The sequence below is a fragment of the Bolinopsis microptera genome, chromosome 3 (genome assembly GCF_026151205.1).
Source record: "Bolinopsis microptera isolate Bmic1 chromosome 3, MBARI_Bmic_1.0, whole genome shotgun sequence".
Classification (NCBI taxonomy): domain Eukaryota; kingdom Metazoa; phylum Ctenophora; class Tentaculata; order Lobata; family Bolinopsidae; genus Bolinopsis; species Bolinopsis microptera.
In genome coordinates, this window is record NC_087074.1 from 575,237 (window position 1) to 593,340 (window position 18,104).

Genomic DNA, 18,104 nt, shown 5'->3' on the forward strand with positions numbered 1-18,104 from the left:
CACGGCGTTTCATATCAATATATATCATACAATCAAAGTAGAGTAGATGTCCTTTTTGTGATATCCTGCCTGATGAAATATAATGGAAAAGATGATATATCCTCTGCAAGCAATCCTCTCATCCTCTGAAAGCAATCTCATCAAGGCGAAAATTGTTCAAATATTCAAAATATCTATCTAGCACTTGTAAGGAAGTGCTAGATGGATATAATACCTGAATGACGCATATCTCGTTAGGTGACACTTCCATCTTGCCCATCTCTGTGGTAATGAACAGTGTTCCCAATTGCGGTACTATCAGGAGGTCACCATCCGCGTTGTAGAACGCTCTGAAACGGATCAATTGTAAGTGTGACGTCACACCACGTGTCGTGACGTCACACCACGTGCCGTGACGTCACACCACGTGCCGTGACGTCACACCACGTGCCGTGACGTCACACCACGTGCCGTGACGTCACACCACGTGCCGTGACGTCACACGTGGTGTTCCCAATTGCGGTACTATCAAGAGGTCACCATCCGCGTTGTAGAACGCTCTGAAACGGATCAATTGTAAGTGTGACGTCACACCACGTGTCGTGACGTCACACCACGTGCCGTGACGTCACACCACGTGCCGTGACGTCACACCACGTGCCGTGACGTCACACCACGTGCCGTGACGTCACACCACGTGCCGTGACGTCACACCACGTGCCGTGACGTCACACCACGTGCCGTGACGTCACACCACGTGCCGTGACGTCACACGTGGTGTTCCCAATTGCGGTACTATCAAGAGGTCACCATCCGCGTTGTAGAACGCTCTGAAACGGATCAATTGTAAGTGTGACGTCACACCACGTGTCGTGACGTCACACCACGTGCCGTGACGTCACACCACGTGCCGTGACGTCACACCACGTGCCGTGACGTCACACCACGTGCCGTGACGTCACACCACGTGCCGTGACGTCACACGTGGTGTTCCCAATTGCGGTACTATCAGGAGGTCGCCATCCGCGTTATAGAACGCTCTGAAACGGATCAACTGTAAGGGATCGGTTACTTTTTATGACGTGAACCTTTTGGGTATTTTCTACCCTCTGTTTGCAATTAAAGTTTAAGGTGTCGAAACCCCCCTGACTATTCGGTTAGGTACCCTAACCATCGTGCTAAAATAGTTTAAAATTGTCTCTCACAGGGTAATCTTTTAGTATGATGTAATACAACTGTAATACAACTGTAATACAACTGTAATACAACTGTAATACAACTGTAATACAACTGTAATACAACTGTAATACAACTGTAATACAACTGTAAAACAACTGTAATACAACTGTAATACAACTGTAATACAACTGTAAAACAACTGTAATACAACTGTAATACAACTGTAATACAACTGTAAAACAACTGTAATACAACTGTAATACAACTGTAATACAACTGTAATACAACTGTAATACAACTGTAATACTACTGTAATACAACTGTAATACAACTGTAATACAACTGTAATACAACTGTAATACAACTGTAATACAACTGTAATACAACTGTAATACAACTGTAATACAACTGTAATACAACTGTAATACAACTGTAAAACAACTGTAATACAACTGTAATACAACTGTAATACAACTGTAAAACAACTGTAATACAACTGTAATACAACTGTAATACAACTGTAATACAACTGTAATACAACTGTAATACAACTGTAATACAACTGTAATACAACTGTAAAACAACTGTAATACAACTGTAATACAACTGTAATACAACTGTAATACAACTGTAATACAACTGTAATACAACTGTAATACAACTGTAATACAACTGTAATACAACTGTAATACAACTGTAATACAACTGTAATACAACTGTAATACAACTGTAATACAACTTTAAAACAACTGTAATACAACTGTAATACAACTGTAATACAACTGTGATACAACTGTAATACAACTGTAATACAACTGTAATACAACTGTAATACAACTGTAATACAACTGTAATACAACTGTAATACAACTGTAATACAACTGTTATACAACTGTAATACAACTGTAATACAACTGTAATACAACTGTAATACAACTGTAATACAACTGTAATACAACTGTAATACAACTGTAAAACAACTGTAATACAACTGTAATACAACTGTAATACAACTGTAATACAACTGTAATACAACTGTAATACAACTGTAATACAACTGTAATACAACTGTAATACAACTGAGATTCGTAGCAACTTCCAAGGATGCGCATAGGCATGAAGACAGTTTATAGATCAAACGAGAGTACAATTTTAGTGTCATACTTGGAGAGTGGTCGGATGGGGCATTAGTTTACAAATAATTCGCCACTTCCAAGTTTCTGTAGTATCATGATCAAACTTTGTCGAGATTAGGGAGACAATATCTCGATAATATTATCCACGATAATTCGGTCAAAATATTTATCGGTTTATCCCGATAATTTGGTACCGATAACCGTTAAAATTAACAATTTAAGTTCTTCTAATGAAAAATTGGGCTCGGTCAAAGTCTTTGACCGTAAGTTTGTCTAATGAGTCAGGTATTTAAGGTATTTTGTCTGATTTGTTACGCTCCCCTCTAACCCCCCCCCCCCCCCCCCAGCCCATTACAACATGACACATCTCCCCCTATTAGTTAGATCTCTACGATGGTTAGTTTTGACAGCCTTTCAGCGACGGAAATTTCAGTCGGTATACCGTGGATAGTGTTTACCGTGGATAGTGATCCATTTGTCGGTATGCTGTGTTTTATTGGAGCAGTTCTGCCGTCAAAGCCAATAGTATGTATAGTATGTATGGCCTTCTCCTTAAATATCTTCTTCGATATTTTGAGTTATATCAAATAATTGAAATAACTGATGACAACATTTTCCCGTGCACGTGACACAGAAAATTTTGCATTGTCTTTTGTTGGTTGTTGGTTGGCCTCTACCACAGAACGTGACATCCTCATAAATGTAATCTTCTGAGTTGAAATGTAAATTAACCCGCTATAATATTCCCGAGTAAGGTAAGTTGAAATGTAGATAACCAATAACCATGACAAGGTATGGTACATTAAGGTAAAATAGCTAGTCGTGAGCTGGTAATTTCGTAAAGCACCCTGAAGCGCCACGACCTTAAGTAGTTGAGACTTATAGAACGCGATCAAAGTTCTTTAAGGAAGGCATTCTTATAACGAGTTCTGTGTACTGCGCTGAAATGAATCTTCATTTTTATCTTATTTTTCTGATTCATTACAAAAATTTGTCTAACTTTTATTCAATATTCATTACACACTACACACTATAGACTATAGAGCCATGTTGACCGAAAACGTTACATGGACAACTCAAGTTCCGCTAGGAAAGGAAATGGATACTAAAACGGTGGAATTCCTTTTGTCCGGAAACCAGAAGTACCTAGTGGCACTACTGCTCATCATGGCAGTTATCATCATCACTGCTAACAGGTAACCCAGTCCCGCACAATATTCTGTATAATATTCCCTGTTCGAATACATCCAGTTGTATCTTGTGACTAATTTTTGCAGTTTTATAATATATAATATATTAAACAATTTGTAATAAAGCTCTTAAAAACTTCAAACATATCTTTATTGTTGGCTTACTCAGCCCAATCTCATGAGCACCATAACCATAATGAAACGCCACTATATTTATTTAACCATTTTAGTGTAGTTTTGCTGTTTTACAAGAATCAGCTAAAGAAAATGTGGCCGGCACTTTATGTCACAGTGGCTTCATGCGATCTTGTCGGTGGCATTTCTGGTAAATTTACAAAATTACTACTTTAATATCCTTTAATCCTTTTAATCTGTTGAAAGTAGTTTTAATAGTTTAAAGAGGGATATAAATCGTACAAATCTTTAAATCTTTTAAAATCTTTTAAAATCTTTTAAAATCAAATCAGCAAACGCACAACACCTTGTGTATTATAACTGATTCTAATTTATATGAAAATGTTTCAGCTCTACTCCACGGTGTACTGTTTCTGCTAACGATACAGACAATCAGCGGGGTTAGCTGCAGCCCACACTCCATCGCTCACTACCACCAACCAGCCTCACAACCAGCCCCACATCACCACTGCCTGCAACTCCAGGATCAGCTGCACAACCTTCAACTACTCATGTGCAGTCTCTTCATCCTGACTTCCCTCTTTAAGCACTGTTCTGTGCTCTACAGCATCACCCTGGCCATCCTCAGGACCATTAACATCTACTATCCCTTCTACAGGGCCAACAGGAGGGTTGTAGCGTGCAACCTGGCAGTTCTACCCCTCATCTACCTCGCAGTTACCATCTACGAGCTGTACTTCTACAGGGCGGAGAGCTACTTTGCTCTGTTCTCCTATCTGGTAATATTCCCAGCAGTGGGGGCCAGTGTAACCTGGAGTGTCAGTATGAGCCTGGAGGAGCACCATCTCAACCCTCTGCCTGAGTATAGTCACGTGATAGTGTCCCTGCTGGTACCCTTCGTTATCCCCAGCCTTGTCTCAATTGTGTGCTGTATCCTGCAAACCATGCGACTACTCAGGAAGAAGGAGATCAAGATGACTGGGAGCAAGATGAACCAATCCCAGCAGCGGAACATCACCCTCACTATTCTGCTGCTGACAATTACCTTCTTTGTGTGTAACACTGCCTTCTTCACCACAGCACTGACCCTCATACTAGGTGTGAACAATTGGGAGCGGAAGTTCGAGAAGATTGTCAGTTTGATGTACTTTACCAGCACTATCCTGCCTTTTATTAACTCTCTTGTAAACCCTCTTATTTTCCTGGCGCGTGGTGCGAGGTTGAGGCTCTATCTGTTTAGACATTATGTTTATGCTCGAACTTGTGTTTTTGGCAGCCTCTATACGTTGAGAAACACGATACGAACTACTATACAAACTATACCATAACTGTTCATATCGCGATAGTTTGTTTTAATATTTGAGAAAACACAACGTCGCATTTGAATTCCACATATATTTTGTGTTAAATAGTGATCAAGTAACTTTCGCCAATTGTCGCACATGATAACAGATAGAATGAACATGATGTTTAGTACATCAAATGATGGCCTTTAATATGCTAACTCTTTAAGTTTGTCTATGGTTAATAACTAGCTGATTGATGATTTAATTGCTTATTCAGTATGCAAAATATTTTGCATATACAAGCGGCTCGACAACTACAGCTACCGGTATTTATTTAAAAAGGAGCACTGTTTGATTTTGTGATATTACTTTCGCGAAAAAGTGTCTTTTGTTCTTTTAGGTTTAAATAACCTTTAACATACACACGTCAGTTGTATTTGCACCAAGGCTTAGCAATTGAATTACCCTGTCGACAGTCATTGCATGACTCAATACAATAGAAATGACTTACTCGCAATTTTTAATTATCACTTTAATTCCACTGTTATTATCTAAATTCTAGCGATCATGCGGGAAGATGGTACGTGCGCGTGACATCGCACCAGAAATACAACCAGCGCCTTACGTTGAAATCATCAAGTAGACCTTTCGAGCTGTTATCATCTTGGACACACGAATGGTTCACGTACTGTAGTGCGACACGTACTCTAGTGCGACATGTACCCTAGTGCAAAACCTCCAAGATCGACACTGTCGCAGTAGAGTACGCTACCTGGATCGTAGTGCGACAGAGAATTTTAAAGGCCGACACTGTCGCACTACAGTACGCTACATGGACTGTAGTGCGACACGAACTAAAGTGCGACAAAACACTTTACACATTCAATAAAAATTTTGCTTTCCATTTTTGATGACAAGAGTGTAGTCGTGTATGAGTAATGGGGTTAAATATAAAATCAAATATTACAATCACAATATTCAATTCAAAATCATTGTTCCAACACACTTCAAATAATCCATTCTGCACTAATCATCGTAGCTATCAATCACAGCGTTCAAGCGACGGTCGTAATCGGTCCACTTCTTCAGTCGGCGAGGAGGTGGTTGTCTGAGCATCTTCTGGTTGATCTTCAATTGGGTTAGATCCTGCTCCTTCTTCAGGACGTCGATAAATCTCCAGATAGAAGGGTTGGTGCAGCCCATCAAGGATCGAAAACCGTTGTGCCAACCCTCAGCAATGATGGAACTTCTGGGGAGTCCGGCCATGACAGCATCCCGTTGATTCCAGATCCAGTGGGTGTAGAGGGGGAGGAGGTTTGTGTTCCGACCCAGGTACGTTCGTAGTAGTCAGCATCGTGACCTTATATATGGCCCAAGCATATGAACTTGTTATCCCAATCGGAGATATACCTTCATACGATGCGTGTGATAGGAATGAGGATCATATGCTGCTTACGAGTTACCCGGTGGATCACACACTGCATACGTGGCTTGAACTGACCCGAAGGAATTGTGATCAGTGGATCACTTCGAAACACGTGATGTGAACCGACGAATCGTATTCGCAAGATCACTTCGAAATAAGTGACGTGAACCGACCCGACGAATCACTTAATGGTCCATAGGCATAAGAAGGATAGGATGTGACCTGAACTTGGAAATAAGTCAGGATATTTTGTCGCAGTAGAGTATGCTACCTGGATCGTAGTGCGACACGTACCCTAGTGCGACAGAGGGTGTTTTTGTCGGACTTCGCACTAGAGTACGTGTCGCACTACAGTACGTGTCGCACTACAGTACGATTACCGAATTGTTTACATGATTCGATGGCAAGGTGCCAAAATTTAAATGATCAGTAGACATGCTAATCATACTCTGGTTCACACCACAACTACACGGTGAGCTAGATAAACACACATGAACAGCGGTCATTGTTGTATAACAGTAGTGAGTAGGGCCCCTACTGTAGGGGTGGAAACAGAAACGGAGCAAACATGGAGGCGATGTAGAATAAAAAATAAAATCAGATATCTGAATAGAGTAAAATCAACATGTTTTATTCGTGCAAACAACTGCTTCGTTTCTTAGGCAGGTACAGAGGTTGCATTCATCCCTGAATCTCTGTTCAGGCCTGTATTGCTCACCTTTGTACTGGCACATGGGATCACAGTTCATCTTCGTGCAGATAACTTCCCCATTTCTGGCGCAGCCACAGGTGTTGCAATCGTCCTTGAATCGTCCAGCCTTGTATTGCTCACCTTTGTACTCACAAGTGTCTTCACCGTCGTCACGATCACAAGCCTTTGTTGTGCAGGCTAAATTTCCATCTGTGAGGCAGTGGCAAATGACGCAGTTGTCCAGGATTACATCTCCATGATTGTACTCCATGCCTTTGTATTCACAAGTTGCTTCGTCATCATCACAGTTCATCTTCGTACAGATAACATTCCCAATTCTGGTGCAGTCACAGTTGTTGCAGTCGTCCTTGAATCTCTGTCCAGCCCTGTATGTTTCACCTTTGTGCTCACAAGTGGCTTCACAAGCCTTTAATGCAGACTACTCTTCCATCTCTGAGGCAGTGGCAAATGTTGCAGTCGTCCCTTATCGCGTCTCCAGCATTGTACTCCCTCCCTTTGTATTCACAAATTGTTTTGTCTTCGTCACGATCACAGTTCATCTTCGTGCAGACAACTTCTCCATCTCTGAAGCTGCAGTGGCAATGGTTGCAGTCGTCCTCGAATCTCTCACCAGCCCTGTATGTTTTACCTTTGTGCTCACAAGTGGCTTCAACATCGTCACGATCACAGTTCATCTTCGTGCAGACAACTTCTCCATCTCTGAAGCTGCAGTGGCAATGGTTGCAGTCGTCCTTGAATCTCTCACCAGCCCTGTATGTTTCACCTTTGTACTCACAAGTGGCTTCAACATCGTCACGATCACAGTTCATCTTCGTGCAGACAACTTCTCCATCTCTGAAGCTGCAGTGGCAATGGTTGCAGTCGTCCTTGAATCTCTGTCCAGCCCTGTATGTTTCACCTTTGTGCTCACAACGTACGGGGACTGGCCTGTCACCTCTCACAGAAACTGCAGCTAGTACCAGTACAATCACTAACATTATCTTCATCTTTAATTCCTTAAAGAGTGAAAAGGTTAAAATGAGTTGTCGGATTAAAGAACGTATAATTGTACAGCAGTATTCTTCTAAGAAAAACTTGAGCACTATGGAGTTCGGGGGTTGGCTTTATCTTGGTTTGACTCATATCTTACCGATAGAGAGTAATACGTGAGCGTCAACAACTGCAAGTCCTCTCACCTTAAACTTATGATTCAAATAAGAAAACTGAGGATATAGAAATCTACATGGGAGGTGAACGATTAAAGCAAAGTGATCACGAAAATTTTCTTGGCGTGATCATTGATAACAAGCTAAATTGAAGTTTGAACCACTCTGGGATACAATAAAGTAGAACATTGTAGGCAGTAGGGAAATTTGATCGTGCGTGGTGAACATTGAACAACCTCATTGAATCTTGAACAACCTCATTGAATCTTTAAAAATGATAAGTGGTTTGGCCAATTACGGAGCTGGTTTGTTCAGTATGAGCAGATCTGGTCTTAATGTGGTATCAAACAGTAGATGCAGTAAAAGTAGCAGTAAAATGAAGAAAGTCCACAGTTCTTTTCTTCCGGAGAGGATGAGACCAAATTGGAACAAACTCCCATCGGATTTCAAGAATTGTGGAACACTGGACAGTGTTAAGTTTTAAAATAAGATTAGAGGCTTCAAAAAAAGAGACTATTTTAAACGGATCTGTAAATGATAGTCATTTTTGGTAATTGTTTTGGACGAAGTATTAGGAAAGATTGAGGGATTAAATTATGCTACTAATAAAGTGAAGCACAATGAATATCTTATGTGTAATCCTCATGTTGCTAAAAAACGCTTTATCAACTTATATAGTAGTGGAAAGTATGTAAATTAGATTCATTTTAACTTGGTTGTTTAGGCCAATAGATTTTAGATAATTTTAAAACTTTAGTAGATATATTTTTGATGATGGGTGATGATGTTTGTGTCATCATATTTTGATTTGGTGTTACCGCGGCGAAATTCTTGTTAATTTATAAATTTAATTCCACTGTTATTATCTAAAATCTAGCAATCATGCGGGAAGATGGTACGTGCGCGTGACATCGAACCAGAAATACAACCAGCGCCTTACGTTGAAATCATTAAGTAGACCTTTCGAGTTTCGTACAATCCAGAAGACGTTTCCCTGAATTTTGTCGTGAATTTTGCGTGCCGCACGTACGTTACAATATTTATCATTGTAGAATGTACGACGGTAGAAGTCAGAAGTCTCAATAAACTGCTCGTTCTTATACTTTTATAGACACTTATAAGATATGAAAATCTAAGTAACACGTACTGATTGTATCTCGTACAATCAGAGAATCACAAATCAAGGAAACGTGCTCTCCGTACTGTTATCATCTTGTACACACGAATTGTTTACATGATTCGATGGCAAGGCGCCAACAATTTAAATGATCAGTAGACATGCTAATCATACTCTGGTTCACACCACAACAACACGGTGAGCTAGATAAACACACATGAACAGCGGTCATTATTGTATAACAGTAGGAGTGGAAATAGAGACGGAGCAAACATGGTACGTGACCATTCTTGCCATGTTTTACCTCAGACATGCCAACTGCAGCTGTTATTGCCGCTAACATTGTGACACCAGAGCAAAGGCTTCCCGGATACCCCGCCCACAAAAGGGTACACCGCCATCACAGATAATTCTCTTCTGGAATGGACTCTACAAAAAGATCTAAGCCAGGAGTGATTGGAGGACGTACTTGATACTGTTGTCCAGAAGCGATCCCTGCCGAACCTACCTAAAGTAACCTAAAGTAAGTAAACACTGTACACTATTATCCTGTTAGTCTTGGATATTTTTGTCACATCATTAAAATAGATATAAGCACAAACTCCACCAATGACTTCACCGACCGACTTTGCCATCCAGAAATACCCCATGTTTCGCTGGGCATTTCCATCTTTTGAGTTATCCATTACAGTCTTCGGGCATATGATCCACATATGATCCACATACTGATTTACAGTAAATCATTTACAATCCATATGATAGTCCAATAGTAACCTGTAGTTAACAGTACAGCCAATGTAGCTGCCAATTCGATATTATAATATAAATAGCTAATAAGTATTGGTAGATAAATGCAATTTAAGTAAATTTCCAAACTACTGAAATAACAAAATACATAGGATACCAAACAAGACGCTCCAAATCCAAATAGAAGATGATCCCCCCCCCCCCCCCCCCCGAGATGATGCAAAGCAACACTGGCGGATAAAAAACAGACAAAGGCTGAACAACAGTTAGAACGTAATCGGAAACCCCTGTTATCTTTCAGACATCTAATTACATTATCAAATATTTGAAGCACCCAAGAGATCGTATCTTAACATATGTCGACTTGATATGATTATATTATTTTGTAGTCCGAACAGACCAAAATAAGTTATCATTTCATTTTAACCATATGTATTTTCTTGTTACTGCAAATTATCTAATACTACTATTGTGACCACAGTGAAAGAATACGTTGGTTGTCTCCGAAAGTCGTTCTTGCTCGGGTTTCTCAGATTCCAAGTCTTGTATTTTATAATTTCTTGTGGTTAGGGTAACAATAGAGAAGTAAGAAAATGTGTCTTACGGTCAGTAGATTTTTCAGTATTCACAGTTACATTGATCATATTTCTTTTATCACAATGATAAACTACTAGTTTCTAGTCTGGCTTCATTGTAAACTACTACTTTCTAGTCTGGCTTCATTGTAAACTACTACTTTCTAGTCTGGCTTCATTGTAAACTACTACTTTCTAGTCTGGCTTCATTGTAAACTACTACTTTCTAGTCTGGCTTCATTGTAAACTACTACTTTCTAGTCTGGCTTCATTGTAAACTACTACTTTCTAGTCTGGCTTCATTGTAAACTACTACTTTCTAGTCTGGCTTCATTGTAAACTACTACTTTCTAGTCTGGCTTCATTGTAAACTACTACTTTCTAGTCTGGCTTCATTGTAAACTACTACTTTCTAGTCTGGCTTCATTGTAAACTACTACTTTCTAGTCTGGCTTCATTGTAAACTACTACTTTCTAGTCTGGCTTCATTGTAAACTACTACTTTCTAGTCTGGCTTCATTGTAAACTACTACTTTCTAGTCTGGCTTCATTGTAAACTACTACTTTCTAGTCTGGCTTCATTGTAAACTACTACTTTCTAGTCTGGCTTCATTGTAAACTACTACTTTCTAGTCTGGCTTCATTGTAAACTACTACTTTCTAGTCTGGCTTCATTGTAAACTACTACTTTCTAGTCTGGCTTCATTGTAAACTACTACTTTCTAGTCTGGCTTCATTGTAAACTACTACTTTCTAGTCTGGCTTCATTGTAAACTACTACTTTCTAGTCTGGCTTCATTGTCCTGTCTGGCTTTATTTGCCTGTAATTTTGCCGAGGAGGTGAACCACTTGGGCTCACAAGCTCTGAGCTATACTTTACCGTATTAAATTAGTGTAGCTTTTGGAGTTCAATGTTACCTTGGGAACACACTTACTTCTCTGGTGTCGTAGTTCGTACTTAAATGATGAATAAGTAACAAAAATATTTAATGAAAATCATTTCCCAAAGTCAAAATTAATAATCTACATTTCCCGTGCTCTCTTACACGCTCTGCACTTCCACATAACATTCCAGCAGCGAGTCAATTAAAATTAACACGTACTAACTCGATTAAGCAAATATTTCTATCTAATTGTCAGCACCACACTTCAGTTGAAATTATCACATAGTTCTCGAGTACAGTGATTGTTTTTAGTGCTGTTTTAACGAGATCACAACGTATTGACTTCTATATCATATTTTCTAGATTATTCTCAGACTTGCGGTGAATGCGGTGTTCCCTATTCTGTGTTATGAAGCGATTATACATCTTAACTCACGTACCATACCGTGGAGCGCCGTGCGACGGTATACTGTGACCTGCTCAATAAACACTCACAGTCCTTTTAAAATAGTTGCCATACTCATTGTGGTAATTGCTAGGCTAATTAGGGTAATTACTATACTGAGGGCCCCCCGCTATACTGATTACGGTAATTCAAATTACAAGCACAGTAGTTGTGAAACATATTTACACGTAATACACGTAAGACATTATAACTTTAACTTTAGTTTGATAGTGACGAAGTGAGAGTTTAACCACTGCAGCTATTCATTTATGCGTTGGTTAAAGTTTCTGTTAAGTCGCCTATTGACACCTAAGTTGAGCGCGAGTTCGTTCAGAAGTTTTTGACGTCATTTTCTACCCTTTTCTATAGGCTCACAATGTTCAATGTACTGCAGAACGTTATCCCTTGTTCCCGCTTGACGCTTTGCTTTTGCGTTCCATTTTTGTTGTAGACATGGTGAGGGTTAGAGTGACTTGCATTGCATACCTCATTAAACCCACTCATTCATGAGTTGCATATATTCTAATTCTGCCAGACACACAAGTTGCTATGGAGTATGTGCAATTAATAATTACACGAATAATACATGAATATGAGAGGTGAACTCTCTGTGCTCGTACATATAGTCAATAGTCATTACTAAACTATCCGCATCCTGCTCATTATCGGGGCGCGGGAGAAAATTCGAAAATACTGTGTATATAGTTGATAGTGAATAGTGTTATAAATAGTAAAATCCGAAAATACCTTGTAGTACTGTGTTATAAATAGTTGTGTGCCAGAGACCTGTAATAGGACCTCCTCTCATTACAAGTTGGGTGTGATCAAAATAGTATGATAATGTATCAGATCACATTTAATTAATCTGACTGCGTCTTGAGAAATTCAAGATTTATTACAACAATATAGATATCATTATCATTAAATTAAGGAATAAACTGAATTTTTTTTTCTGGCGCACAGTTACTGACATAATCATATCCAAGTGCTCAAACTTCCGAAATTACCAAAGAGCTTTCAGCTTACAAATAGATAATTTAAAGATAATTGATTGACTTTGATTTTACTGTTAGCAGTTATACGCAGGTTATGTTAAAGTTAATTCTCTTATAGTAGTAGTAGTAGTAGTAGTAAAGTTAATTCTCTTATAGTAGTAGTAGTATTAGTAAAGTTAATTCTCTTCGCATATCATTTCCTGACCTAGACAATTCCACACAAGTCATAATTTTCACTGTCCTATGTCTACCAATCATTTCCAGTAAACAATAGTTCACTTCGCAGGGGGCTGGGGGGGGGGGGGTCAGGACTCAGGTACTTTGATCCCCCCCCCCCCCCCGCTGCGCAGCTCGCCGTTTCTAGTTTACAGAGTTTTCAGAGTTTTGTGAGTTTATAATTTCTGGTTAACTATAAAACTGTCATACTTTCGCTTAATTGACAAATTCAGTCAAATAATCAGAATAAATTTGGTACTGAGTAATGCTACTTAATTAACGTAATTCGTTGTAATTGTGTTAATATTAACACTTAGGTAACCAAGCAAATAACCTCTTTGTGCAGGAGCTCTGCCTATCATTTTCCTTTGAGGTTTGAACCACTTTTAAGTATCTAGCTACTTATTATAACAATAATACTGTATATCTAGGCTACAGTTGAACAATGTATCAATGAATGATACGATTTAATTAACTTTCGATTAGCTTTCAATTAACTTTCAATTAACTATATTAACTCTCAATTAACTCTCAATTGTCTCAACCTATTCTCTACCACCATTACATAACGTGTGACAAATGTTATGAGCATGATACAGGAGACACTGGATACTGGACTTATCCTAAATATTCTAAAGGGATAATCGCTGCGTTTATCTTTAGTTTATTTTCAGTGTTTTTTGTACAACGAACAAGTTGGCATCTCGTTTTTAAGGCCTTAGTATTTTGGCCTTTACTCATTAGAACAGTACATAAAATATCTGGAATAGTTATTGAAATACCTATAACAAGATATGTATAAAAATAGAAATATCCTGACTACAAGTCATAATCTAACCATGTACCAGATCTACTACTACTCGCTCGTGTACCAGATCAGTAGCCTAGCAACGTCGGCTATATGCTAAATATACCAATATGCTAAATACCAGTAACTTTACAACTTCCTTTGTATTACGGTCGCGTAGTAAACGGTATTATCGATCTCTTTTGATAGCGTGTGTAGACCAGTACTCAGTACTCAGTGACTTTGTGTGTCGTCTCTCTTTTCTTTTGGTATGTGTGACACTATGGCACTGTGACACTGTGACACTGTGACACTTTGACAATGTGACACTGTGACACAGTGACAATGTGACACTGTGACAATGTGACACTATGAAGTGTGAAGTGTGACACTGTGACACTATGATATTATGAAGTGTGACAATGTGAGACTGTGACACTATGACACTGTGGCACTATGATATTATGAAGTGTGACACTGTGACACTGTGACACTGTGACACTATGAAGTGTGACACTGTGACACTGTGAAGTGTGAAGTGTGAAGTGAGACACTGTGATACTGTTAGAAAGATCTAGGTCTCCCCGGAGACTTCACACTCTCCGGAGGCTACATAAAAATACACCAAACTATTTACTAGCAGACGGCTTCTTTTTGAAAATTTGCTAATTCATTGTGACTTGTCACTCAGTTACGTTGTTTGTCGGTAGCAGCTTTGAAGGATGTTGTACGGGCAAACAGTGCGTTTTAATCCTGAGTTGTACGGGCAAACAGTGCGTTTTAATCCTGAGTACGCGCAAACAGTGCGTTTTAATCCTCAGTTGTGTCGTAGTTTTTAGGTCAGTTAAACTTTATCTGTAGTTGAAATCATTGCTTTGTATTTGAACTGGTCTAATCGAACAGTGATATATATATATCAGGTCGGCTGAAATGATAACAGGCCGTGAACAAATTGCTTACAAAAGTGTATGATATTGATATTCCTCGAACCACTAAAACGTCACGTGCACACTGTCACGTGCACACAGTCACGTGCACAGTCACGTGCACACTACACTGTTAGTTTCCGAAACCCAGGATGAACATTTTCAATAAGATTCTCATACTTCTATCTTTCTATGAAATGCTTCTATATTATGTCGCAGTATATATATATATAAGAGAAGAAAACCAGTTGTAATATATATATTATATATAATATATAAATTATCAAGGTATGTACAAATTTCCATCTCAGCCCCATTTGTTCTTCACACCACTAGCCACTAGCCACTAGCCACTAGCCACTAGCCACTAGCCACTAGCCACTAGCCACTAGCCACTAGCCACTAGCTACTAGCCACTAGCTACTAGCCACTAGCCAGGGTGTGTCATATTTCTGTAAATAATTCTATTCGCTTAACCACGTACAACGTATCTAGTATAACATAACACTAGGTATAGTACATAATATATTGCATAGCACTAGGTATAGTACATAATAATATATCAGTACAATGTACATACTTGTTAGCCATACTGGAGTTGCAGGTGTAGATATGTAATAATATAACAGTACATACTTGTTAGCCATACTGGAGTTGCAGGTGTAGATATGTAATAATATATCAGTACATACTTGTTAGCCATACTGGAGTTGCAGATGTAGATATGTAATATTATATCAGTACATACTTGTTAGCCATACTGGAGTTGCAGATGTAGATATGTAATATTATCACACTTTCGAGCCAAATTTGGCAGGAAAGCAGAATTGATATTACATGCCCCGTTGGGGAGCACTGGCTCTCACCCGGGGGCATGAAATATCAATCAGTTGCTCAGAGAGAGCCCGATATTCCCATAGGAACAAGGAGCCCACTCTCAACAACTGTTCTACTACTGTGAGGTACTGATTTAAATAAAGATTTAAATCAACAACCTGAAGTAGTCTATGACCGTAAATGCAATGATCAGATGAAATTTCCAGGATCGGGAAAAATTTATATCTATACCTGGTTTTAAAAATATTTCCTTGCGTTTGAGATGTGTCAAGCGAAATAAAATTTTTTGTTGTAAAACTTTTTTAAGCTGTTCCTTTTTTACTGCACTTCATAGTTCAAAGTCTAATTAGGCTTCGGATGATGAAACTAAGTAAAAACTTCCTGGCTTGTACGAGCTTTAAATGACTTAAGGTTACTGAAAACGAGATCAAAGTTTACAAGCAGACTTGAAAGTTGCACAAAGTTTTGGTACTTGTCAGCGATACAATCAATCAGGCTTATTAATTTCCTTAATCGCTTACTTGAAATTAAAAAGGAAGTGTTAGAACAAACTACAGTCACCCTCACAAAAAACAGTAAACACTAAACGATGTTTGATTAATTCGAACGAAGAAAACACACAAAACAAAGCCAGATTTCAGCCATTTCAGACCTCAATTTTAACCCCCTCTGATCCCTTCTTTGAGCCATATTCCATATAGAAATTGTGCAGAAATTAAACTAGGCTTTTCCAAACCGGTTTCGCCTAGATTAGCTTGCGAAATTCGTGGCTGATCTATAAACAGACTGATAAAGAGATTTATAGATTCTGTACAATAAAGAGCGAAAATTCTATCCCAGGACCAGTTTGAATTTTAGTTAGTGCAAATAAGTGCAATAAAAACATCCTATAAAATATATTATCTATATAAATATATCAAGCGACGAATGACGTAACTTAATCAGCTAATCTGGTTAGTGGTTATAAATCAGTCTGGGCACTGTGGCAAACAGGTCCGATGATTAATGTGCTGCCATTCTTTAGACCAATTCAATATTGGTAACAGTACGGGTGAACTACCTGGCCATGACCAGGGTGGTTATAGGCTGGTGGAGTACTGCGTTCTAAAATGTTGAAGAGATACATTTAATTATTACAACTGTTCTGATAATTTCCAGTTCAGATGATTTCTAGCGAAGCAGATTATGGCAAATAATGGCAAGTAAAGATGAATACTGACTAAGAACTAAGTAGCTACTATACTCGATAAAATTCTAAGTCAACGATTACAAGTTGCATTGATTAAATCATTCTGAAATAACAGACAATCAAGAATCAAGACGGACGATGATATTGTTCATGTAAATTAGGGTGTGTAGTGTATAATGTGGACTGATAAATAGCCCACTGCAGCTCTATTCAAATACAAGAACTAGGAAATTCTTTCACCTTATCGCAGATACAGATTATACGATAAGGACTGTGATGTATAATCAACGCTTAAACGGATGTTCTATACATCATACATCTACAGTTTTAATGACTCCAAAAATATCTAATAGAAATAAAGTATTAGAATCACCAAACATCGATTGATTTGCAGGATGTAATAATTACGTATCAAACGCGCTCGTGGCGGAATATTCTAGACGCCAATAAGTACAAGTCCCATGGTCGATAAACATATTAATATTCAATGCACTACGTATCACTTATCTGTATAAAGCAAATTGGGCGCGGCATACAGCATTCACTGTGTCATAAATGTGATGAGCACGTAAGATCTTAATTGTACGTATTGTATCTTCGATATCTGAAATACTAACTCATGATCGAGAGCTATATATAGCTTGGACATTATAAACATAAATAAGTTCGACATGTCTAGTTTGCTTTGGCGAGATTTATAACTAACGTTTGATCAAATTCTGCTTTCCCGGCCAAATTTGGCTCCAAATAATGGCAAATAATGGCAAGTAAAGATGAATACTGACTAAGAACTAAGTAGCTACTATACTCGATAAAATTTTAAGTCAACGATTACAAGTTGCATTAATTAAATCATTCTGAAATAACAGACAGTCAAGAATCAAAACGGACGATAACATTTTTGATGTGAATTAGGGCGTGTGGTGTATAATGTGGACTGATAGATTATAGACACTAATTATAGCTCCACAACTCTATTTAAATACAAGAACTAGGAAATACTTTCACCTTATCGCAGATACAGATTATACGATAAGGACTGTGATGTATAATCAACGCTTAAACGGATGTTCTATACATCATACATCTACAGTTTTAATGACTCCAAAAATATCTAATAGAAATAAAGTATTAGAATCACCAAACATCGATTGATTTGCAGGATGTAATAATTACGTATCAAACGCGCTCGTGGCGG

The 18,104-nt window shown here is 38.5% G+C and overlaps 1 protein-coding gene across 1 annotated transcript in view; it reads right to left on the reverse strand.

Moving 5' to 3' along the window:
- Positions 1–18,104, reverse strand: part of LOC134813018 (homogentisate 1,2-dioxygenase-like) — a 49,832-nt gene that overhangs the window by 12,121 nt on the left and 19,607 nt on the right. The window contains exon 7 of the mRNA XM_063820683.1: positions 215–329. Coding sequence (XP_063676753.1) covers positions 215–329 — 115 coding nt within the window. The remainder of the gene's footprint in view (positions 1–214; positions 330–18,104) is intronic.